The sequence below is a fragment of the Pan paniscus genome, chromosome 10, assembly GCF_029289425.2.
Source record: "Pan paniscus chromosome 10, NHGRI_mPanPan1-v2.0_pri, whole genome shotgun sequence".
Classification (NCBI taxonomy): Eukaryota; Metazoa; Chordata; class Mammalia; order Primates; family Hominidae; genus Pan; species Pan paniscus.
The window spans coordinates 104,561,767-104,588,653 of NC_073259.2; the positions used below are offsets into that span (position 1 = coordinate 104,561,767).

Here is a 26,887-nt window from a genome sequence, read left to right on the forward strand (position 1 = left end):
TGCTCCTTGGTATTTACCCAAAGGAATTGAAAACTTATGTCCATATAAAAACCTGCACATCGGGCTGGGAGCGGTGGCTCATGCCTGTAATACTAGCACTTTGGGTGGCCTAGGCGGGTGGATTACCTGAGGTCAGGAGTTTGAGACCAGCCTGGCCCACATGGTGAAACCCTGTCTCTACTAAAAATACAACAATCAGCCAGGCATGGTGGTGCACGCCTGTAATCCCAGCTACTCGGGAGGCTGAGGAAGGAGAATTGCTTGAACCCCAGAGGTGGAGGTTGCAGTGAGCCAAGATCGTGCCACTGCACTCCAGCCTGTGTGACAGGAGCAAGACTCCATCTCAAAAACAAAACAAAACAAAACAAAACAAAACAAAAAAAACCCTGCACATCAGTATTTCTAGCAGCCTTATTCATAATTGCCAAAACTTGTAAGCAACCAAGATGTCATTCAGCATGTGCGTGGATAAATAAACTGTAATGCATCCAGACAATGGGATATTATTCAGTGCTAAAAAGAAATGAGCTATCAAGCCATGAAAAGACATGGAGGAAACTTAGATGCATATTGCTAAGTGAAAGAAGCCAATCTGAAAAGGCTTCCTACTATATGATTCCAACTATGACATTTTGGAAAAGGCATAATTATGGAGACAGTAAAAATATCAGTGGTTAACAGAGATTAAGCGGGAAAGGAGGGATGAATAAGTGGAGCACGGAGGATTTTTAGGATAGTGAATCTACTCTCTGATATTTTCACAGTGGATAGACATTATATACATTTGTCCAAACTCATGGAATGGATGACACCAACAGTGAACCCTAAACTATGGACTTTGGGTGATAATGATGTGTCAATGTAGGTTCATCACAACAAAGGTACCATTCTAGTGGAGATGTTGATAATGGGGAGGGCTGTGCATGTTTGGGGGCACAGGGTATATATGGGAAATCTCTGAACCTTCTGCTCAATTCTGTTGTGAACTTAAAATTGCTCTATGAAGTAAAGTATCTTAAAAAAACATATGTAAAGGGCTGCAATCAATGCTTGGTACATAGGAAGCAATAATTTTAACTGTAATTACATTTATTATTAATAATTGGACATTAACAATGAGGCACATTGGAAAGGCTTTAGCATAAGGTAAGTTTTAAAGGATTGCTTGCAAATTAATTGGGGTTTCCTGCAGACTTTGACAATGTCGTTTTATTTTATGATTTTTACAGTGCCACTTCTTTGTTTAATATCTGGACTAAATACGCCCCCAGGCTGCCAGCAGACTATTACAATGAAAAGCTTCTGAAGGTTGGAGATAGCCTTTGTCAAATGAAAGTAAGTGCCTCTGCAGGAAAGAGCCAAAAAGAAGTTCATTTGGCTAATTATTATTACAGTATTTAGTCTGATACCCTTCCTATTTTACATGTTTTGATTTTTCTCTTAGAAAAAAATAAATGAGTACATAAAAATTTTAATAAGGCACAGTAACCAAAAAAGTGTTGCTTTTTAATTTTGTAGTTGAGATTTCCCAGAGGTGAGACATTCCTGGACAGCCAGGCAGCTGGCTGTGGATGGGCAGGAGGGTGGCCGGGTTAACAGAGGGTGTGGTAGGCGCACAACAGGAAATGCTGAATCATCGTGTTCCTACCTTATACAAAGGAGCCCAGACACCACTTCCTGTTGTTTTTCATATGGCTGGCCTTGCCCAGTGGTCAACCTTCAGGGGTCTTGGCCTTGCAGCTCTGTTGCCTGCTTCAGTGCCCTGTTTATTAAACTCTTTCAACTCTTTCTTAATGTTTTGCTGTATGTAATTATAAGTCATTCCATACATACCCTGTTTCTTGCTCAGTATTGTATTCCAGAATGAGTTTGTGTCCTACTTTTAGTTCTACCTGAATGTCTAGGGCTTGGAATGCTGTGGACCGGTGGACTTGGTTTGCTGAGACCACAGCATGGCTGGGTTTTCCATTAATGATCATGTGAGTTTCCCCCTTAAACTCTGGCCTAGGTCCAGATTATTCTAAGTTATGTGAACGTCAGACAATGGGATCTTAGGCCAGCCGTGGGCAGTGTTAAGTGTTTTCTCAATCTTCAGTTTCTCAACTTCATTTTTCCCCTCTCTATTTTCTGGACTTTAATCCTCTTGGTCTGGGAGACAAATTTACCAAATAGAGGATATGAGTGGTGGAACTTCATAATGAAGAACTAAGATCTATTTTCTTCTGCCAAAACTAGAGAATAACCATAGTTCCACATAAATGGACCATGGGTCTTAGAAACTTGAAAATACAGGGCTTGGTAAGCTACAGAAAAGAAACCTGGGTGAGATTCAACTTGGAAGCTTTATTCATGTAAGTGGAATAAGAGTTTTGACAAGAATTAGAAGATAGCCCCCTTTCCATCCTTACACTTTTCAGTATAAGAAGCTGGTAATACAAATAAAAAGCACAGTGTAGGGTTGTTTGAGAAATGTCTGTGTGGGTGGAGTGGATATTAGTGGAGGGAGGAGAGAGGTGTATGTTAGAAGCTGATAAAGCAAGTTAAAGATGGCTGGTAGCTAAGGATTCAGAATGTTTTAGATAGAAAGGCCTAGGTAGGATATTTTAATATTTAATTAAAGGAACAAAGAAAAAGTTTTATCTACTTTTCACTGAAGGGAATGTTGGCCAGGCTGGGCATGGTGGCTCACACCTGTAATCCCAGAACTTTGGTAGGCTGAGGAGGGCAGATTGCTTGCTTGAGCCCAGGAGTTTGAGACAAGCCTGGGTAACATGGCGAAACACTGTCCCTAAAAAAAAAAAAAAAAAAGGGTATTTATAATTCTGAAAATGAACTTGTTACTTTGGTTTCTAGGCTCTATTTTTATTTTAGTTGTAGTAAAGATCATCTTGTGGAAATTTTTTTTAAACCTAGATTTGAATTTATTATATGACTCAAGTTAGAGCAGAAAAGATTCAGGATTAGTGAGCAAAAAACAAATCTTTAATAGAAATTTAAACAAAACAGTGTTTGACTGAAGATGCCTCCCAAGGGGCTAGGTAACTGGACAGCCAGTTCAACCTTGGGCAGTTGCTTTTCCTGGGGATGAAGTTGTGGGGGAGGGAGCTGAGGAAGGGTTGCAAGTGACTCATTTTGAAAGCACTGCTTATGTCCCCTGCCCTGAAACCCTCCAGGTAACTGAGCCCTGTGGGTTACAGAAATGGGGCATCTGATTCTGTAATGGGAACATAAGCATGAATTTGAATGAATAAAAATCCCACTGCTCAGATGCTTTTTATTTGTCCTGATGCAGCTTTAGAGTGTTGACAGATGAAAGAGAGGCAAGTAGCTCACCTCACTCTGCAGTTTTTTTCTTTTATTTTCTCTTCTTTGGTTCCCTCTTTCTTCCTCTCTTCCTTCCTCTCTCCCTCCCTCTCCCTTCCTTTCCTTCCTCTCTCCTTCCCTTCCTTTCTCTCTCTCTCTTTCTTTCTTTCTCTCTCTCTCTCTCTCCTTCCTTCCTTCTTTCTTTCTCTCTCTCCTCTTTCTTTCTTTCCCTCCCTCCCTTTATTTTTTCCTTCCTCCTTCCCTCCCTTTCTTTCTCTTTCTTCCTTTCCTTTCCTTTTTTTTCCTTCCTTTCTTTCTCTCTCTCTCTTTCACTTCCTTTCTTCCCCCTTCCTTTCCTTTCCCCTTCTCTTCCCTTTTCTTTTCCTTTCCTTTCCCTTCCCCTTCTTTCCCTTCCTTCCTTCCTGCCTTCCTCCCTCCCTCTCTCCCTTCCCTCCTTCCTTCCTTTCCCTTCCTCCCTTCCTCTCTCCCTCCCTCCCTCCCTTCCTTCTTTTCTTCCTTCCTTTGTTTCTCTCTCGCTCGCTCGCTCTTCGTTTCTTTTCTTTTTCGAGCCTATGAGGTATCAGAGAAGCAAGACTACTCATCCACCTCTCTAGGTGTGTGGGTTACCATGATCTGATGATGCTGAATTTTGGAACCTGGATTTTGAGTATTTGTAGGTATTACCATGCACAGTGCCATAGCAAATATTCTCATCCTTGTGGTCATGATGGTCCCATCTCACATAGGCTCATTGTGAGGAGAATTAGATGAAATAATGCACATACATTGTATAGTGCAGTGTCTGTCACATACTATGTTTTTGGAAAATGGAGCCAGTAGTAATGGTATAATTGTAATAATCAACATTGATACTATTAGGAATAATATGAATATTACCTAATAATGATAAGCTAAATGGTATTTTGGAACTTTAATCAAGTACTCCTTTTGTTTCAGGAATACAAACTGGCCCTTTTACAATGCTATGGAAGATATCTTCAGCAGTTCAATACCAATTTTGATGAGAATAAAGTGGATGTAACTCAATTCAAAGCTACCTTTTTCCCAAAAGGCTTTAAAGATAAAACTGCTGGACTTACAGTAAGATGAAAGAGCAGCTGAAATAGCTACAATTTATGATTAGCTATGCAATGTATCTTTTAGTTGACAGCTTCTAAATGTCTTTTGTTGGCTTAGCATAGCATCTAGCTGTGTGCTATAAGTTGCTTAATAAATACTTTCAGTGCTGGATAAGAAAGTGAACTTACCAAGCTTTGTAAGGATGCTTTGGAGATTAAGTCACTGCAGTCACTCATTCATGTAGCAGTTGTTGTTATTTAATAACTAATACTTGTAGAGTGCATTTAGTTTATAAAGTGCTTTGGAAAACAAATTTGATAAAGTAATTTTATGAGTTACATACTATTATCCCTATTTACAGAAGAGAAAAATAAAGCTTATCACATAGTATAAAAAAGCGACTCTTGAGATTAAACATAAATCTATTGATATAAAATATTTATACTTTATTTCTAGTATACCAGTATTTTGTTAATTACTACCATTGATTCACTGGTTGAGCAGTTTTCATGTGCTGAGTACTCTTCTAAATACATTGTATGAATTATCATCTTGCAGCCTCATTAAAGTCCTAAGAGGTGCCTCTTCTACAGGTTAGGAAATGGAAGTTTATTAGCCCACTTAAAGCAATGGGCAGGGTTGGTGTTTGAACCCTGATCAGTCTGACTCTAAATCTATGTTACTTCAAACTTGAGGACTATTCAAGGCCTTGGGAACCGTATGTGGTTAATAAGCAGAAACTCTCAAGGCATGTTTAAGAGACAATTGAACAGTTCAATTTGGCTGTACCATAGGTACGTGAATGAGAATACTGGGCGATGTAGGTTGGCACCCCGTTAGGGAAAAGGTCTCTCCTACTCCCCTTTTTGTAGCCTTGACCCCCTACCTTCTGCTTTTTGCTTTTCATATTTTGCCAGAATTTATTTTTCTTTCTTCCTCTTTCTTTCTTTTTCTTTCTCTCTCCCTTTCTTTCTTCTTTCTTTCTCTTTCTTTCTTTCTTTTTCTTTTCTTCTCTTTCTTTCTTTTCTTCCTTTCTTTCCTTTCTTTTCTTCTTTTTTTTTGGAGTCTTGTTCTGTTGCCCAGGCTGGAGTGCAGTGGCATGATCTCAGCTCACTGCAACCTCTGCCTCCTAGGTTCAAGCGATTCTCCTGCCTCAGCCTCCTTAGTAGCTGGGATTACAGGCGCGTACCACCATGCCCGGCTAATTTTTGTATTTTTAGTAGAGACGGGGTTTCACCATGTTGGTCAGGCTGGTCTCAAACTCCTGACCTCATGATCCACTCTCCTTGGCCTCCCAAAGTGCTGGGATTACAGGTGTGAGCCACCATGCCTGGCCAATTAATTTCTAAAGTAGAAACCTGTCATTTTGTTCCACTACCCATTGACTTTGCCTTTTGGCTAAAGTCCAAATTCCTTGGAATACATGGAATGCTCTCTCTCTTTTTCTGAGCCTGGGTCACCCCTATAATAGCCTCATTTTTTTTTTTTTTTTTGAGACCGAGGCTCACTCTGTTGCCCAAGCTGGAGTGCAGTGGTGCAGTCTTGGCTCACTGCAACCTCCGCCTCCTGGGCCCAAGTGATTCACCTGCCTCAACTTCCTGAGTAGCTGGGATTACAGGTGCGCACCACCATGCCTGGCTAATTTTTGTATTTTTAGTAGAGATGGGGTTTCTCCATGTTGGCCAGGCTGGTCTCGAACTCCTGACCTCAAGTGATCTGCCTGCCTTGGCCTCACTTCTTTATTTTAAACCATCTCATCCAACCTTACAAAATGCTTTCAATTCAGTGACCACAGCAGTCCCTTCAATGCTGCATGAGCCTGGATGCATGAGCCTGTAACTGTTTTCCCTCCTCTAAGAGCAGTGTCCGTTTCTTCCTCATCCTAGAGTCCCTGTTGCCTAGCAGAGTGTGGCTAATAAAGGTGCTCAAGAAACATTTGTTGAGTGAATTGTGTAAATGGTTATAATCACATCTGAATTAATAAATAAGTTAAAATGCCACTGGGGAGCTTACAACAATTGATTCAATTCTGGCCGGGCGCGGTGGCTCACGCCTGTAATCCCAGCACTTTGGGAGGCCGAGGCGGGCGGATCACGAGGTCAGGAGATCGAGACCATCCTGGCTAACACGGTGAAACCCCATCTCTACTAAAAATACAAAAAAGTAACCGGGCGTGGTGGCGGGCACCTGTAGTCCCAGCTACTCAGGAGGCTGAGGCAGGAGAATGGCATGAACCCAGGAGGTGGAGCTTGCAGTGAGCCGAGGTCAGCCACTGCACTCCAGCCTGGGAGACAGAGCGAGACTCTGTCTCAAAAAAAAAAAAAAAAAAAAAAAAAAATTGATTCAATTCTGTATTTTTGGTAATAGGATTTTTTTTCTTTCTGAATTTCTTGTGACTAAGGAAAGCTAGTCTTAACTAGATGGATGTTTTGAAGAAACCTATCTATCTTTTTTTTTACACTAATCTATTAAATTAATTATCCATAATTGTTTCCATTTTAGTTTTTTACATTTTGAGAGATGCTTTCCTAAGTTATTTCTATTTCCTTCTTCTTTTTCTTTCTTTTCTTTTCTTTTCTTTTTTTTTTTGAGATGGAGTTTCTCTCTTGTCACCCAGGCTGGAATGCAGTGGCACGATCTTGGCTTACTGCAACCTCTGCCTCCCAGGTTCAAACGATTCTCCTACCTCAGCCTCCTGAGTAGCTGGGATTACATGCATCTGCCACCACGCACAGCAATTTTTTGTATTTTTAGTAGAGACAGGATTTCATCATGTTGGCCAGGCTGGTCTCGAACTCCTGACCTCAGGTGATTTGCCCACCTTGGCCTCCCTAAGTGCTGGGATTACAGGTGTGAGCTACTGTTCCTGGCCAGTTATTTCGATTTCTATTTCTATTTTCCCATGTGTTTCAGTTTCATGCTTTGAGTGGCAAAAATATGTGCAACTACCAGCTGGTCTGCGACAGTGATGAAAACCTGAAGAATAAAGAATCTGTGGTCCAGTGTCTGCATATCTTGTCCTCCTTAAGGCTCATCATGCAAGTGGCTCTGCCACAAGAGCATCTTTGCTGGATTATCTTCAATGGTATATGCTGATGTATTTTATTTTCCATTGTGTCTTTCAGAAAGTTACTTCAGTGCTAAGTTTGACAGTAGCTTGAGTACCTTGTGATTTAAAACATACGCATTTCATAATAGGATGATTGTGTTTTTTTCAACATTTGTGTGACATGTTTGTCCTCGTAAATTGGGATGGATAAAGCATGTCTTTGGGTTTTCACTGGGGAAAGGGTCAGAGACTGTGGGAATAATCACTGTTGGGTGTTCAAAAAGCAGGGCTGCAGTTAACAAGTAAATATAGATGGAGAAGGGTCAAAGAACCAGTGCAGGTTGGTTCTAAGCATCACCCATTTACTGGCCCTGTCCTCAAACAACTTGGCTTTGGGTTTCTACAAAGTGACCTCCTCCTACTTTTATTTTGAGTGAGGACCGCTGAGGAACACACACACACACACACACACACACACACACACACACACACACGTACATTATGTGTATGTCTGAAGAAATGACTCTCAGCTAAAAAATGTAATACTTGCTTTTCTCTATTTTAAAGTTGCAACTTACTGCATTGTTCTCTGGATAATATCTTTTTAAAAGGAAAATAATGACAGTGTGTTCGATGTGCATAAGACAGGATCAAATAACTTCAAGGAAACATATTGGATTTTCCCTCATCCATGGCAACTGAAAGTATATTTTCTAGCCTTTTCCTTTCTCACCCACCCCCAAGTCATGTTTTGACATTTTGATTGAAATCAGACTTTACATTTGCTGCCAGAGACGAGGCCAACTTTGATGAGATTTTTTCAGTCCAGTGATTATTAAGCTTTTGTGTCTGATCATCCTCCAGAGATTCGATGTTACCTGCGCCACCACTGCCATCTCTCACACATCTTGGCAGGGACGGAGAAGGAGCAGCAGTTCCATGTTAGGCCCAGTGGTTGAGCCCTGTGGTCAGCCCTTGTTTGAGTGGTGGAAATGAGCATGATTCCCTGTCTTTACTCCTTTTAAGATCACAACCCAAACATAGTCTTTTTTTTTTTTTTGTCTGAGACAGGGTCTCACTTTCTCACCCAGAGTGGAGTGCAGTGTGGCACGATCACCGCAGCCTTGAGCCTTGAACTCCTGGGCTTAAGCCATTCTGCATCAGCCTTCCAAAGCACTGGGATTACATTTCTCTCAATAATCTTTTTTTTTTTTTTGAGATGGAGTCTCGCTGTGTTGCCCAGGCTGGAGTACAGTGGCACGATCTCGGCTCACTGCAACCTCCACCTCCTGGGTTCAAGTGATTCTCCTGCCTCAGCCTCCCGAGTAGCTGGGATGACAGGCACGCCCCACCACACCCGGCTAATTTTTGTATTTTTAGTAGAGACGGGTTTTTACCATGGTAGCCAGGCTGGTCTTGAACTCCTGACCTCAGGCAATCTGCCCACCTCCACCTCCCAAAGTGCTGGAATTACAGGCGTGAGCCACCATGCCCGGCCTCTCAATATTATTTTTTTTTTAAAAAAAAGATAATTTCTGTATCCTTGATATCCTTTTCTTGGTATGTGCTTTTTTCCTTTTCTCTTTTTTAATACACATGGCATTGTGCTCTAGATTTTATTCTGTTTCCTTTTTTTTTCCTGCTGAATATTGTGGGGTTTTAGAATCTAGCTAAGTTCCTGTATGTAAATCTAATTCATTAATTCTGCCTGCTGAATTATATTGCAGATATCCATACAGGCCTGGCAATGAGCACCTGGTTTGCCTGACCTCTCTAATTGCACAAATAATTCTGCAATGAATATCCTTACACATGTCCTTTTATAGACCTGTGCGAGAGTTTTCTGGGATCTGTGCCTAGGAGTGGAATTACTGGGTTCTGGGAGATACACATACTTAGTTTCAGTAACTACTCTTCCTGTTTTAATTTATTCTCTAACTTACTGAATGCCTACCATATGCTAGGCATTGTTCTAGGTGCTAGGGACACAGGAGTGGACAGTAGACAAAAACCACATTCTCATGCTGACTTCCATTGCAGGGAGATGTTAAACAAATCAAAACTGAATTGTGTCAGATAGTGACGAGGCTATGGAGAAAAGTCAAAGCCAGAAGGGGATAGAGAGAGGAGGGGCTGGGCTGCTGAGATGACAGAGGAACAAAGACCTGAAGGAGTTTGGATAGTGAAACTTCTGGGTATCTGGTGGAAGGGCATTCCACCTGGGGGATCAGCAAGTGCAAAGACCCTGAAGTTTTGACAATTTGGAATTTAAGTAGTCAAAACTATATTTGACTGAAAATGTCAAATGTGCCTTGATAACTTATCAAAATACATTTGACCTTTTCAGTTAGACATTTACTCTATTTACTTTTAATTGACTGTTATACATACACACCCTTGGTTTCTTCAAATATTTAACCAATCTTGGTTTTTAAATAAAAATTTAGGCTGCACACAGTGGCTCACACCTGTAATCCTAGCACTTTGAGAGGCCAAGGCAGGCAGATCACCTGAGGTCAGGAGTTCAAGACCAGCCTGGCTAACATGGTGAAACTGGGTCTCTACTAAAAGTACAAAAATTATCCGGGTGTGGTGGTGCATGCCTGTAATCCCAGTTACTCGGGAGGCTGAGGCAGGAGAATTGCTTGAATCTGGGAGGCGGAGGTTGCAGTGAGCCAAGATCATGCCACTGCACTCCAGCTTGGGTGACAGAGCAAGTCTCTATCTCAAAAAAAAAAAAAAATCTAATTGGGTATATGGATATTAAGTAATACCTTACTTTTCAACTAAAGTGAACCCAACTAATTTAGACCCTCAACTAGATTATTTTGATGGTGGCCATTTTTAATGAAAAGGACTCACAAGATCAGGCAATAAACTCCTATTAGGGACTTGGTTAAAAATGAAACAGGCCCGGCATGGTGGCTCACGCCTGTAATCCTAGCACTTTGGGAGGCCCAGGTGAAAGACCAGCCTGGCCAACGTAGTGAAACCCCATCTCTACTAAGAATACAAAAATTGGCCGGGTGTGGTGGCGTGTGCCTATAATCTCAGCTACTTGGGAGGCTGAGGCAGGAGAATTGCTTGAACCCAGGGAGCAGAGGTTATAGTGAGCCGAGATCATGCCACTTCCCTCCAGCCTGGGCAACAGAGCAAGACTCCATCTCAAAAAAAAAAAAAAAAAGAAGAAAGGAAATAAACTTCCAGAAATACCCTGAGATCATAAAGATTCAGTCTGTGTTCCATCTGATACCATCTACTCTCTGAGTCTGGCTTTTGCAGCAGGAATTTGTGAGCCATGCCAAGATCTTGAACTGTCAAAGGACTTAGTTACAGTCAGAACATTTTAGTGCTGGAAAGGTGAAAGGCACCTTTTTGAAATACAGAGGGCCCTTGTCATTCTTGAGGGCAGTCTCCTGAGGCCTTCCTCAGTTCCCCAGTTCCCCGTTACTGGCATGTTTATACAGGCTCCTGGCTTACATCCTCATCACATGTTTTGTGAACAGGCATGTGTTTCCTGTGCATATTTTTACTTGGTGACTATTTTTTTTTCCTGCAAAGAAACACTTAGACAATTTTATTTTTAAAGATGAAGAGTAGAGGCCAGGAATGGTGACTCACGCTTCTCATCACAGCACTTTGGGAAGCCAGATTACTTGAGGTCAGGAGTTCGAGACCAGCCTGGCCAACATGGCAAGACCCCTGTCTCTACTAAAAATACAAAAATTAGCTGAGCGTGGTGGCGAGCGCCTGTAATCCCAGCTACTTGAGAGCCTGAGGCACGGGAATCACTTGAACCCAGGAGGTGGAGGTCACCGTGAGCTGAGATTGCACCACTGTACTCCAGCCTGGGTGACAGAGCGAGACTCTTATCTCAAAAAAAAAAAAAAAAAAAAAGAAATGAAAAAGATGAAGAGTAGAGGTCAACAAAGCCTCGTTGAGATAAGTCTGCTGAGCTTGAGCTGTTATTAGTCGAGTGGTTTCTTCCCCAGTGGATCTTCAGTGGAATGAATAACTGCAGGTGCTGGGGGTAGTCACATGAATAATGCCAAGTCCCTGAATGTTAAGGACCAATTGCATTCTCTATGAAATTTAGGGTACTATACATTTAAATTTAAATTTTATTCAATTTTGGGGGTCACTGATTTGTGTAATTGATGTTTATTATGCTTATAGTTGTGTTCTAATCAAGTAATAGATGTTTTGGTGCAGTTGCCATTTTCTCACAAACTTTTTATTTATTTATTTTTTTGAGATGGAGACTCGCTCTGTCACCCAGGCTGCAGTGCAATGGCGCAATCTTGGCTCACTGCAATCTCTGTCACCTGGGCTTAGGCAATTCTCCTGCCTCATCCTCCTGAGTAGCTGGGATTACAGGTGCATACCATCACGCCCAGCTACTTTTGTGTTTTTAGTAGAGATGGGGTTTCTCCACGTTGGCCAGGCTGATCTCGAATTCCTGACTTCAGGTGTTTTGCCCCCTTCAGCCTCCCAAAGTGCTGGGATTACAGGTGTGAGATACCACGCCCGGCTGGGATTACAGGTGCACACCATCATGCCCAACTAATTTTGTATTTTTAGTAGAGATGGGGTTTCTCCATGTTGGCCAGGCTGGTCTCGAATTCCTGACCTCAGGTGTTTTGCCTGCCTCAGCCTCCCAAAGTGCTGGGATTACAGGCGTGAGCCACGGCGCCCGGCCATCAGAAACTTAAAAGTTTAAACCTGAACATAGAATTCATAATTGTTGAGTTTTTATGGTTACGAATATTAGATACTTTATAGAAAATATTTAGACTATCTGTTACAATTACATGCCTTTTTAAAGCATTCTACCATCTTTTGGGTATGTTTATAGATAGATAAACTGCTTGTATACGGAGAGAAGTATGGTGATGTTCCCCACTCCTCTCTTCAACCCTCCCTCCAGCCTTCTATCTTCTTTTAATTAATGGTCTGACACAAAAGCATGTATCCTTACTTAGGTGTTGGAAATGCTATTTTTTCACTAGAATGCTAGTAGGACACACCTTGATAATAGGAAAAATGTTATATGAGTCTGAGAGTGAATATAACGTGCCCTGTTATGCATTATGATTTTTAAATTATTATGAGTTTCCTTGTTGAGTATTTTGCCATGCTGATTAAATACGTATTCTGATCTTATTTGGAGATAAATCTTTAGTTTTTCAATGATAAGGAAACCATGGGAACCAATTATATATATATATATGTATATATTTGAGATGGAGTCTTGCTCTGTCGCCCAGGCTAGAGTGCAGTGGCATGATCTCGGCTCACTGCAACCTCCGCCTCCCAGGTTCAAGCAATTTTTCTCCCTCTGTCTCCCAAGTAGCTGGGACTACAGGTGCACGCCACCACGCCCGGCTAATTTTTGTATTAGTAGAAACGGGGTTTTACCATATTGGACAGGCTGGTCTTGAGCTCCTGACCTCGTGATCCTCCCGCCTGAGGCTCCCAAAGTGCTGGGATTACAGGCGTAGCCACTGTACACAGCTGGGAACCAGTAATATTTTATATGAATTAATGAAAGCACAGGGTACATAAATTATGCCACTAGAATTATTCTTTTGTTCATTATACTTCAAAAGTTAAATGGCCTGTAAAATGAGACTAGAAGATTCCTGTGTCAACATATTTAAAATACGGCCATGTTAATTATTTTAATGATTTTGTTTACAAGTTACAAGAAAAATTATGATGAGTATAACTCTATATACCATTATCAGACTTCCTCATAAGATCACTTGTTTTGGGAACTACAGACTTGAACCACAGAAATTGGAATATAAAATTTCTATCATTTGACTGTAAAACATGTTAACAATCGTTTTCTCCATCCAGGTACCATTTATATTTACACCATTTGCAGAAAACTGATGGTCATAGGTCAGTCTTCCAAGGTATGAAATGTACTGACAAAATATTTTCCCCTCTATTTCCTGTTTTATTTTTCTTAAGGCTTTCATTACACAGTATATTGAATGTTAAACAAGGAATATTTGGAGAATTATATAATATAAAATTTAGTAAATATATATTATATAGCTTTATTATTCTTAGTTTTGCTTTAATAGGGATCATATGTAAAAATATAGATGATTTAATGAAAAGAAAGGAAATTCCTGAAAATGTTAGTATTCTCTGTCTCTCAGATAGTCATGCTTGTCACGCTTGATAGTGAACATCCATCTGGTTGCTATAGCTTTAGGTAGGGTGACCATCCATCCTGGCTTGCCCAGGAGAGTCCCGGTTTATGCCTGTTGTCCTGTTAGTAATTATCAGTAGTGCCCACTTTTACTAGTAAAAGTGGCCTGGGCCGGGTGCAGTAGCTTACACCTGTAATCCCAGCACTTCGGGAGACCTAGACTGGCAGATCACTTGAGGCCAGGAGTTTGAGACCAGCCTGGCCAACATGGCAAAACCCCGTCTTTACAAAAAATACAAAAATTAGCCAGACCTGGTGGCACATGCCTGTAGTCCCAGCTACTTGGGAGGCTGAGGTGGGAAGATTGCTTGAGCCTGGGAGGCGGAGGTTGCAGAGAGCCAAGATCGTGCCACTTTGCACTCTAGCCTGGGTGACAGAGCAAGACTGTGTCTCAAATAAAAAAAAATAGAAAATTTAAAAAAGGTGTCCTGGTTTGGATGATAAACTATGGTTACCCCCTTTATGTCATGATACGGAGCTTGGATTTCATTCTGCTTGAAGTGCTTCCACTTCTGGCCTGCATGCTAATCGGGTGAATGCACACTTAAACTCTAACCCAGTTGCATGACAAAGGCAAGGAGACTTTATTTTATAATAAGATTCTTACTTACCAGTAGTCACTGCTCAGTGTTAGCTTGAGGAAGTTGCTGACACTTCTATTGACTTCCCTACAATGTTGGTAGCATTTTTGTCCACGGGAGACATATTTATTCCCTGTATTAGTTTTCCAGTTATTGGAATGTAGGCCAAGAAGGGCGAATATACTCCCGTTGAGACCCTGCTTGAGTTGTTGCTGGCATCTGAAACATGACTACTTTATTCTTTATTCCATACAGAACCTTACCCTGAATATTCTAACACTCAGGAGAGATATGTTTTTTCTTATTTCCTCAAAGCATAGCCAAGTATCTTAAAAGTTGACAACATTTGAAAAATAAAAATGGAAGTAAAGAAATTTGCATGCTCAATGGATAACATTAATTATGTGTTCTCTCTCTGTTTTGCTTCTCAAATTAAAAAACTCTATGACAGACAGTGACTTGAAGAAGCTCTGTGCCAGCTTTCTGAGTGTGAATTAAATTGAGGGGGCACTCTCCCAGGTCTAATGTAAACTTGGCCCGCAGACTACTGCAATGATGCTACATTCAGTTCCAGATGATTTCCTAAAGAGAATTTGCATACTCTGGTTGCGCTTGGTGTAACAATAACAAACATGGCTTCACAGGACCATCATAGTTTGGTCTGCTGCAGTGCTTGCTGCCAAAGCTTTGAAGGGCAGAAATGTCTGTGCCGACATTTGACTGTTAGTGTTTGTGCTTGTTAACACTGAGAGAATTTTAAAGTGACAGTCATCTTAAAATAATTTCTTATTCATAACCTTTGTAAGACATTTCTTCTCTGCCTCATATACCTTGAGTTTGTCTCTGATAAAATAAGGATAGTTGAGTATTTTGCCATGCTGATTAAATAGGTATTCTAATCTTATTAGGAGATAAATCTTCAGTTTTTCAACCATAAGGAAACCATGGGAACCGATAATATTTTATATGAATTAATAAAAGCACAGGGTACCTAAATTTTGCCACTAAAATTATTCTTTTGTTCATTATATTTCAAAACTTAAATCGCCTGTAAAATGACACTAAAATGAGTATAGTTCTTTTTTTTTTTTTTGAGACTGAGTGTTGCTCTGTTGCCCAGGCTGGGTGCAGTGGCGCCATCTTAGCTCACTGCAAGCTCTGCCTCCTGGGTTCAAGTGATTCTCCTGCCACAGCCCCCTGAGTAACTGGGATTACAGGCACCCACCACCATGCCAGGCTAATTTTTTGTATTTTTAGTAGAGATGGGGTTTCATCATATTGGTTAGGCTGGTCTCAAACTCCTGACCTCCAGTGATCTTCCCGCCTCAAGCCTTCCAAAATGCTGGGATTACAGGTGTGAGCCACGGTGCCTGGCCCACAATGAGTATAGTTCTGTGGTGCCAGTCTTGTGGGATGGGAATGGGAGGTGAGGGATGCAATAATTTTGGGGGAGGGGTGGGTGGTTGTACATTTGGCACCTGAAGATCTGAATGACATTCTTTCTATTTCAAGGAAATTAATAATTTTCACCAGTAATTCCCAAACCTCCAGTTGGTAAATTGATTCCTGAGCTGAGGCTAAAAATGGATTTGATGGGTCCATTTAATGGAGACAAGTCTTTGGAGGTCCCACCGTGTGTGAGATGTCCTGGGTCTGAGGGCTTTGAATACTGTAGTGACTTCAGAGTTCAAGTATGTTATAGCCTAAGACGGAAGGAGAAATAGACCTGGGCTCCTCATGCTGTCTAAACTCCCGTTTTTATAGGATCTAGGCATGATGGCTAGCTTTTGTTATTATTGAATCTATACTATGTGCTAGGTCCTGTGAAAGGCTTATGAGGTGGGCACTAGCATCATCATCATTAACATTGATTGAATGAATGCCTACCGTCATCAAGTATGCTTGTAAGCACTTTCATTTGTCATCTCATTTAATCTTCACACCACCACTTTGAGAAAGGTGCTGTTATTACCTCTATGTTTTTTTTTTTTTTTTTTTTGATATGGAGTCTCGCTCTGTCGCCCAGGCTGGAGTGCAGTGGCGCGGTCTTGGCTCACTGCAAGCTCCACCTCCCGGGTTCACGCCGTTCTTCTGCCTCAGCCTCCTGAGTAGCTGGGACTACAGGCGCCCGCCCCAATGCCTGGCTAATTTTTTGTATTTTTAGTAGAGACAGGGTTTCACCTTGTTAGCCAGGATGGTCTTGATCTCCTGACCTCGTGATCCACCCGCCTCGGCCTCCCAAAGTGCTGGGATTACAGGTGTGAGCCACTGCGTCCGGCCATTACCTCTATCTTATATAATAGATAAGGAAGCTGAGGCTGGGAAAAGTTACTTTGCTTAGGGTCACACATCTAGTCAGAGATGTGCTGAGACCAGGGGCAGTGTCACTCTGTACCATTAGAATAATGCATGTCTGTTGACTAAATGGAATCCCGTCATGACCCATTCTATTTTGGTTTACATACTCAAATGGAGAAGCTGCAGGGAAGGGGTTGATATTTTCTGATATAACCCTATCTTCCTAAAGACATCCTGAAAACCAAAACTAACCAGGGGCTCTTCCGTAGGTGAGAAACACCTAATTTAGTGCTGCAGCAGGTCACCAGCATAAGCTTAGGGAATAGAGGGTGGTCGGACTTCTGAAACCTCTTTCCCTGAAGACATATGACCATTTTGCTTTTGTTTATGGAATAATTTAGCTTCTTTGGTGGCATTTAAAACTGTAGTATAGTACTCAGCAAACATTAAAGAATACATCTAGAATCTGTTCATTCTAAGAAACGATTGATTTCTGTTTCATTTTACTATGAAACTGAAATGGTTTGACAACGTATGTGGCTTGAACAGTTACTGTCAAATTATTTCACGTACCATTACACAAACTTTAAGTCCTAACTTTGAAATTGCTTGTCATTTTCTTTAAATGGTGTAAGCTGATATAAATGAGGCTGCAGCGCCATCCTGTGGCTGAGCTGATTTAATCGTATGTATATTTCCTGCTCAACACCTGCAACATGCTCTTACTGGGGCCATGTTTTAGATATGGATATCATTTGACTTTTTAAAGTTTTTTTTTTTTCCATGAAGAGAATAGTCCTGATGTATCCTATTAAATTTTTTAATTAATAGAAACAATTATTTGTAGCTTTTAAGGGTAAGAAAAAAATGCTACAAATTGAGTCATATTTTGAAAATGGCTTTTCCTGTTTAAACTTGAAAGATAGTTTTTCATAACCCTAAGTGGTTTATGGTGAGCTTCTCCCCTTTGTCAGGGCTCCTCTGTGTAGTGGAAAGAACACTGCATTTGGGAGTTCAAAGACCTGAGTTTCAGCCCCAGCCCTTTTGATTAGAGTGAGTTTAGCCTCATGGAGTCAAGCTAGGTTACTTTTAAGATCCCTTCTGGCACAAAAAACTTTGATTTTCCATAAACAAATCAAATACAATGTGAACAATTGTTAACTGAAGCTATTTTTATTTTGAAATGTGAAATTTCTAATACCAGGAGTCCTGAAGGATTTTAGAAAGATGTGAATTTAAAGGGGAAATTTAGGCATGGCTTAATCATATACCACCCAACCCAAACCACAACAATCTAAATGCAAAAATCTGAAATAGAGATTGTTAGGGAGCAGCAAATGTGAGAAAAATTCGAGGGTTTTTGGTGATATGATTAATTTCATATCAGTTCACAAAGTTCACAACAATAGCAATGACAGCAACAACAAAAACAGCAAGGAATCAACCTTAGTCTAATTTAGAAGAGGTACAGTGTCCACAACCAGGGACTGAAAGCATTCACTGTACTGTGGTCTAGCCATACACCCTGAAAGGATGCTGACAACCTGGGGTAAAGCCACAGAAGGCCAATCATGGTGGAGAAGGGCAGTGCAGTTCCGTGAGGGATGGAAGTACTTGGGGATATTTACCCTGGACGAGAGAGCTGAGGGAGAGGGCAGGCTACATAAGTGTTTTTAGATTTCTGGATGGCTGTAATTTAGAAGTGAGTTCTGGATTGCTTTGTGCTGTTCTGGAAGACATGAGGACCAATGCACTGGAGGTATATTAAGGTGGATTTTATTTTAGATTATGGAAGTATTTTCCTAGCATGTCATGTACATTGTCACTTTCTCCATAACGGCACTATTGTAATGTGAAAAAATAACCCATTTTACAGATGAGAAAATTGAGGCCTAAAGAGGTAAAATGATCCAGCCACTAGGTGGTAAAATTGGGACCAAAATCCAGGTTTATTTGATTCTAATCTTGGACCATTTCTACTAAGCATCACAGGCCCCAGGCTGTAAGCCTTTTTCATTTTCCTTACCTCCTATACCAGATAATCTTCAGAATCATATACTGGTTCCAGGCCAACAAATAACAATTGTATCATTGGAGCTAATTCCTAGACTACTGTTGACATGGTAAATGTTAATAAAAATGAGCAGAGAGGCTTATAATAAGACAAGACAGGCCGGGTGCAGTGGCTCATGCCTGTAATTCCAGCAGTTTGGGAGGCCGAGGCGGGTGGATCACTTGAGGTCAGGAGTTCAAGACCAGCTTGGTCAACGTGGTAAAACCCCCTCTCTACTAAAATAGAAAAATTAGCCAGGTGTGGTGGTGCACACCTGTAGTTCCAGTTACTTAGGAGGCTGAGGCATGAGAATCAATTGAACCCAGGGGGCGGAGGTTGCAGTAAGCTGCGATTGTGCCATTGCACTCCAGCCTGGGTGACAGAGCAAGACTCTGTCTAAAAACAAATAAACAAACAAAAAAGACATTTTAGGATGTCTTCCAAAATGGCTTGAGATTTTGAGCTTTTAAATTATCTTTTACTTTTTAAATGCTTGTTTCTTCTTGACACGTTATTTATGGTTTTTTTGGTTTAAGTAATCAGCAACTTGTGCTCACAACTTAGAATTTGATTATATTTAATACAATTATCATTATTAACTTCAAATGAAAACAAATCCAATGGTGCCCTTTATTTTGCAGGCCTTAGAGTATCTCCTGTGGGCCAGCATGTGTATGGAGTCCTTGGTCCCGCTCCTGTCACTCAGGTACTTGACATGGCGCACTACTCTCTACACAGCTGTTTGCCAGTGCTGCTATGACTGCCATGCCGGGATTCACGGAGAGGTATGCTGCTTTTTAACTCTGAGGAGTCGAGTTTTTTTTTTTTTTTGAGATGGAATCTGGCTTTGTTGCCCAGGCTGGAGTGCAGTGATGTGATCTCGGCTCACTGCAACGTCCACCTCCCAGGTTCAAGCGATTCTCCTGCCTCAGCCTCCTGGGTAGCTGGGATTACAGGCATGCGCCACCATGCCCGGCTAATTTTTGTATTTTTAGTAGAGACAGGGTTTTGCCATGTTGATCAGGCTGATTTCGAACTCCTGACCTCAGGTAATCTGCCTGCTTTGGCTTCTCAAAATGCTAGGATTACAGGCATGAGCCACTGTGTCCAGGCCCAATATTTTAAAATAGAGCGTATCCATCATTTTCTTCCTTAGATGCCTGCCAGGGGAAAAACAAAACCCAACCAAAGAATTGAAATGAAAAAAAGACAGAAGTTCAGCTTTATTTGCACAGATTGGCTTGGCTTTTCCATTGTTTTTCTCTCTCACCCTCCTTTCTGCTCTCTCCTTTATTCTCTATTCATTTTCACCTTCTTTGCTCCATTTATGAGTAAGATTTTTGGAATTTTAAAAATTAAGATTTTTATTTTTAAATGACAAATATTAATTTTATATACTTATGAAGTACAATGTGATGTTTTGTTGAATGTATACACTGTGGAATGATTAAGCTAATTAACATATTCATCTTCTCACATACCTTTTTCTTGTAGTGAGAACACTTAAAATCTATTTACTAGCAATTTTGAAATATGCAATATGTTATTGTTAACTATGATCACCATGCTGTGCAATAGATCTCAAAAACTTCTATCTGTTGTCTTTCCATCCTCACTTTGCTCTTGAATACAAGCCACCTTCCCTCCTCGTTTAGTTTTGTGTTCCTTATCACTTAGTATATACACCCTTGTCTTGCTTTTCTCTGCTAACCACCATTTAGTACACTTTGTTTTTCTTTTGTTTTCTTTCTTTATTTTTTAAGACAGAGTCTTGCTCTGTTGCCCAGGCTGGAGTGCAGTGGTCTGATCACGGCTCACTGCAGTCTTAGTCTCTGGAGTATCTGGGACTACAGACACACACCACTATGCCAAGCTAATTGAATACACTTTCTAATGACCATTTAATACACTCTATTTTTTGTTTTTCCTTCTTTCATTTCATTTTGATTGAGTACTTGAAATATAACTTAACTTCAGGCTGGGCATGGTGGCTCATGTCTGTAATCCCAGCACTTTGGGAGGCTAAGGCGGGTGGATCACCTGAGATCAGGAGTTCAAGACCAGCTTGACCAACATGGTGAAACCCTGTCTCTACTAAAAATACAAAAATTAGTCAGGCATGGTGGTGTGCACCTGTAGTCCCAGCTACTCGGGAGGCTGAGGTTGCAGTAAGCTGAGATCGCACCATTGCACTCCAGCCTGGGCAACAAGAGTGAAACTCCGTCTCAAAAAAATTTATATATATATAAATTTATATATGTATCACTCCAGAGCTTCTATTGGCCTGTAGAGTGCCCCTGTGTCAATTTGAAAAAGGCACCTTCTCTACATTATGTGACACCTGGCTTGGTCAGTGGATGGGGCCTTGGTGAGAATGAGAAATAAGCACCCCTTCCTTTGGGCCAACACGTTCCTGCACAAGGGTGCATGGTTTGGTATGTGGGGCGTAAGCTGGATTTCTGCTCTAGTCAACCTCTTTGGCTGGAAGTCTTGTGTAGGACTGCCTTCATGGCTGTGCACATGCCTATTCATATCTTGTTAACGACCATAAATAAATCATCTGGCCAATTCACAATTCCATTTAGTTTTTCCTGCCTGAACTAATTCTGAAGAGTTTGATGCTGGTGGCACATAGGCAGAACAGCCTAATTTAACCTTCACGGGTTACTTGTGTAGCTCAAGATACATTCCAGAAAGACAACTCATCATGTATATATATAGTTAACTTCAGTGTACTAGTGGTGGCATATTTTGTTCTATAGCTATTAAGATTATTAGGGAATGGAACTTTTACAGCGTTTTGGCCATTTGATCCCTATTGGGATTTTTCTTTATTGGAAAATGTAACCCTTCATATATGTTAATATTTTGGTTGATCTAGAAGCATCTTCATTAAAAATTATAAATGATGAATGAAATATTTCAAAGAGTTGGTGAAATAAGGGACATGAACTCTTGTTATTGAGTTCTTAATAACTCCTTTGAACTCATTTGTTATCTCTAGAGGATTATAATAATGGTGATATGATTAAATAAGAAAGCCTCCCTTCTTCCTTCCTTCAGATATTTATTAAATACAGTGTGCTGCGTATTGGAGACACAAAAATGAGTAAGATCCTTTCAGGAAGTCACAATTTGGTGGTCAATGTGAACAGTTAGGTAGATAATACAGCATGTCATGATAGGAAGGTTAGGATTTGAGAAGAGCAACTGAGGACGTGTGTGTGTGTGTGTGTGTGTGTGTGTGTGTGTGTGCGCGCGCGTGCGCACATGAGGACGTGCGATGCCAAATGCTGAGAAGCGATAATCTGTATGGAGCTACTGTTTAAGTGATATTTCAGCTTTCCTTTTTAAAATTTCATAATTCCTAAAGTCACCTTATTCACAGTTTATTAGAGAGTTTAGTGGTTCTTAAAGAAAATGGTAGACTGGATAAAAGGAGTCAGCATTAACCTAGAGCTTAATTCACAGATTAAATCAAATGCCTGGGAGAACAAAACATTGTCTTTATACATTTTAATCACTATATTCTGATTTATGAATTAAATTTATTTTAATCACATGTAGGCATTTGCTCGGCGTGCTTTGGCTAAAATTGATGAGTTAAGGCAACTGGAATTAATGAGTTCCTCAAAATCCCAGGAAGAATCGCGAAGATATTTTCGAGAGGCCACAATGAAGGTATAAAAATTTCATGAAATAAAAGAAATTTACCACACTCTACAGCTGATTAAATACTTAGTAGTTGGGAAGTGCATCTCATTGTTATTTCATGTATAATTCTGCTTTTTGAGGCAGATGGCAGTGATGATCTTCAAAAGAGGAGTCTTTGAATCTAGAAGAAAAAACAAAGCTCTCTTTAGACCTAAGATAAGAATTAACCTAAGGGAAGTACAAACTGTAAGTCTAAACATGTCTTCTCTCTTTAAGACTCTTTTTGCAGTATATTTGTATTATGCTCCTATGTCTTTCAAGCCTAGTCACTCATTATTAAATTCTGCCCCCAGTTCTCTGCCCTAATGGGTAAATAGAGAGAAGAATGTTTTTCTAGTTTGCACGGAGCCTCGCTTCATCTCTTTCTCAAAGCTTTTGTGTCTTAGCACAATCCCAGTTTTGCAGCCTTAAAGAGCAAGAGGCTGAAGAGGAGCCTGTGAAAGATTTCAATGAACTGGCTCTTGCAAATGAATAGGCCTCTGAGTGGTTCTGCGCTTGCCTTTGTCTTTGACCACTTAGGGTTAGCTGAGCAGGCGAGCAGGCTTTGAGGCTGTGGAGAAGATGGAGGCACCTTTTCTCATCAGCCTTAGCTTTCACCCTTGGGAATGTTCAGGAGCTAGGTTATCCAGTAGCAACAAACAACACCCGTACCTCAGGTGGCTTAAAACAACAATTTATTGCCTACTGGAGTCATATGTTATTTTAGTTATCAGGGGCTCTGCCTTACAAAAGCTGCTCAGGGCCAGGCTGAAGAGCAGCCTTCATTTCAAACATTGCTGGTCATTTGGCCAGAGGGGATTAAAGAGAGTTCTGGGGGACCTTTCATGGGCATTGATGCTCAACATGGAAGTGACATGAGTCTGTTCTTCTCACATGTCATAACCAGTCACACAGCCCCTCCCAACCACAAGCCTATTTGGCAAACAGTAGTAAAGATGATCACAGGGCAGGGAGTAGGCAAAGTTACACCTGTGGGGCCCTCGGCCCTTTTTCTTCCCCTTGTCTTTTTCTTCTTCTTCTTCCCTTTGCCTTCCTGACTCTTAATATCCCCCAGGGCCCAGTTCTATATCGTTTTGAAGCTCTCCCTGACTGTTCTAGATGGATATACACCCTCTTCTGTGAGCTTCCATGTAGAGATTGAAAATGAATCTGGGGGGAAGGAGGTGAGCAGTTTCTTACAGAAGAGGTGTATCAAATCTCAGAACCTGGAAAGGATTTGGGAAACCATCTGGTTCAGTCCTTTTATATTACAGTTGGGAAAATAAAGCCTGCAATATTTAAATGACTGGCTCAAGGTCACAAAGGCAGCCGCTGGCAGAACCAGAACCAGCATCTCTTAAGTCCAGTGCTTGGCCTCTACTCCAATCACTGCTACTCTCTTTCCTCATTTCTTCTTAACACATTTAGGAGTAATCCTTTTTCTTTCTTTTAAATGAATTACTATATTTAAATACAAATAAGTTTTTGGACATGGTACCTTTCCATTGCTACTTAGTGACAATATTGACTACTGAGCCCACAGGTACATTTTATACATCCCTTTTGAGCTATATCCCTTACTAACCAACAGTATATTAATTGGCAAGTATATTAATTAAATTATAGGCAATTCCTTGGATAAGCTTTTAAGCTGCCTGCATCTGGTATTAAGTAGTGATGCTATAGTCTTTGTAAAAGGACAGGGAACAATTTTTTTTTTCTCCCTGGCATTTTTTTCTCTGAGCAACCAAATTTAAATATCCAAAGTTGCAAGACTGTTGTTACTTAGAATATGATTAGGACTTAACAGTTATCCTGGTAGCAAAACTAAATACATTTTCAAAGAAAAATGTTTAAAATTCCAGATAAAATTACATTAAAAACTAATTTGTATCTGATTTCCCTTAAGATAATTGTTGAATGAAAAGTTCTGGTGATTTTTTTTTTTTAAGAAAAAATTGTAATTGTTTAGTGAGTAGTTGTTTCAGAGGCTAGTCAACACATCCTTTTTATAACGTCATCCTATGTTACCTTGGCATATTTTGCAGAATGTCCTGTTTTCTGTGTATGAAATAATTTTATTATGTTTCTACTAAATAAATTCAATATGCATTGAACATATTTTCTAAAACATTTCTGGGTTTGTATGTAAGTTGTTAACTTACAGTAAATCATTTTGACTCTCAAAAGATTCTTTTAAAGGACTACTAATTCAGACTCCTAATGATTGATTAGTTAGTGATTTATTCAATAAATATTTTTTAAGTACCTGCTATGTGAACAAAATAGATGAGGATTACATTCTAGTGGAGAATTATATCATAAATAAATAAATAATTATAGCTTGTGATAAATATTAAGAAATAAATAATGATAATGGTGAGGATGAAATGAGTTACATGTAAAGCCCTTAGAATATTGCTGGCAGGTAGGAAGTAGGTCCTCAGTAAATATTAGCTATCATTGTTTATTTATTTTTTATTAATTCAACAACCATGTATTGAGTATCTACTGTGGTTTCAACTATAGTGGAATATAGAAATACTAAATTGCAGCCCTGGCTTTTTGAAGGGCCTTGGGATAATGGGCAGAATTTGGCTAGACAGGGAGAATAGAGAAAAACATTCCAAGTGAAGGATCAGAGCATGGTCATAGCTTAGAAGCCAGAGTAGGCAAAATTTGCTGAGGGTCAGTGATAAACAGAGCTTGACTAGGAATAGGCACTTGATGTTGGGAAATTAACATAATACATCTCCTAGAGTAGATGTCATGGAGACTGTAGTATTTAAAGATGGAACCAGACTGTACAGTTGTGCCATTCAGATTTTCATTCATCCTGACATTTTAAATAAGATAATATATCCTATGCAGTATATGTGTCATAATTTGTCTAATATTTTATCATTATTACTTTAGTTCTTTCAAATCTTTTTTTGCTATTATAAGTATTGACATCATCCACATCTTCAGACATGCTTATTTTTTTCTTTCTTTTATTTTCTGTGGATAAAATTCCAGGTGTAGGATTATGGAATTGAAGGACATAAACACTTTATTTCTCTTGATATACATTGCCAAATTGACTTCCAAAATGAGTATTCCTATTTTCAGGGTGACAACTTGCAAGTACGAATTCTATCACAAGCTGTTATTATTTTGATATTATTATTTGTTTAAATTTTTTTTTGTTAATTCAGTTTTCATAAGATGGCTTGCCATTTTAACTTTATTTCTTTGAGCCAACTTTTCTTTCATTGTGTGAATTATTTTTCACAGTCTTTGACCATTTATTTACTAGGGATTTTAATTTTTAAAATATACTTGAATGAGCTCATTATTTTTATAGATATTATTATTTTGCTTTTCATACTTGACAATCCATTGTTTTCCTTATTGCTTCAGCTTTAATTCTTTTTTATAGATCTTTTAAATATTTATATTTCAAAATCTTTTAGTTAATATTTCATTTACAGCTCTGATAAATATTCCATTCTTTTTGCTAGTTTTTCTATGATGTTTTTATAAATAATTTCATTCTTTTATTCATTTGGGTTTTACCATTTCATTTTGAATACTTCTAATTATTATAAAGTTAATTATGCTGTTTCAATATGTATTTTTAAAAGCTCTGTTTTAACCTAAATAAAAATCTTAGGAAAAACTCTTACCTCTGTAAGAAAAGAGAAGGTAGGGCATGAAGTTCAAGTTTTGTTGAAGTTTTTTTGAGATGGAGTCTCACTCTGTCACCTAGGCTGTAGTGCAATGGCATGATCTTGGCTCACTGCAACCTCTGCCTCCTGGGTTCAAGCGATTATTCTGCCTCAGCCTCCCAAGTAACTGGGACTACAGGCGTGCGCCACCATGCCTGGCTAATTTGTGTATTTTTAGTAGAGATGAGGTTTCACCATATTGGCCAGGCTGGTCTCGAACTCCTGACCTTGTGATCCACCCGGCCTCCCAAAGTGCTGGGATTACAGGCGTGAGCCACCGCACCCAGCCCCTTGTTGAAATTTTTAACATGTCAGTTCATCTATGGATTGAAAAGGTACACAAGCTTATGAGTAGGGAAGCTAGTGCTTGCGGGAAAGTAGTTCAAGGCAACTTTATCCCTGCTTTTGTTTTTCTGTCTTTCTGACTTTGCCCTAAGAAGAGAAATAAAAGCAAGGGAATTATGAGGAAATCTTCCAGCTGGATAAGGATTCTAGAAAAGCCTACTAAAACTACGGTTCTTATTTACTGGCAAACTAAATGCAGAGAACAGGTCATTTGATGGAGAGAAGAATGAAGTGTGGCAGGAAGCATGTGCAGGAAGTGCAGTCATTTTGGGCCAGTACAAAGCAGAATGACTGGGAACCCACAGCAGGTTCTAAACAGTCACTAGCCTGTTAGCATAAAGCTGATCAATTGTTTCTTAGAGTTAATTACCACAAACCTTGTTATTTATACTACTAAATACTGTTTCAAATTTTGGCTTGAAGACCTTCTGCATGAGAATATCCTGTGGTGCTTATTAAAAGTGTCCTAAACACTTATTAAAAGTGTCCAGACACACAAAATCTCTGGAAATTTGGTCTTGAATCTACAAAGCACCCGAGTGATTCTTA

At 39.9% G+C, this 26,887-nt stretch overlaps 1 protein-coding gene across 1 annotated transcript in view; it reads left to right on the top strand.

The window, feature by feature from the left end:
- CFAP54 (cilia and flagella associated protein 54) overlaps positions 1-26,887 on the top strand; it is a 397,088-nt gene that overhangs the window by 9,962 nt on the left and 360,239 nt on the right. The window contains exons 2-8 of the mRNA XM_034934266.2: positions 1,230-1,335; positions 4,261-4,404; positions 7,297-7,468; positions 13,295-13,353; positions 19,232-19,375; positions 22,158-22,271; positions 22,389-22,490. Coding sequence (XP_034790157.2) covers positions 1,230-1,335; positions 4,261-4,404; positions 7,297-7,468; positions 13,295-13,353; positions 19,232-19,375; positions 22,158-22,271; positions 22,389-22,490 — 841 coding nt within the window. The remainder of the gene's footprint in view (positions 1-1,229; positions 1,336-4,260; positions 4,405-7,296; positions 7,469-13,294; positions 13,354-19,231; positions 19,376-22,157; positions 22,272-22,388; positions 22,491-26,887) is intronic.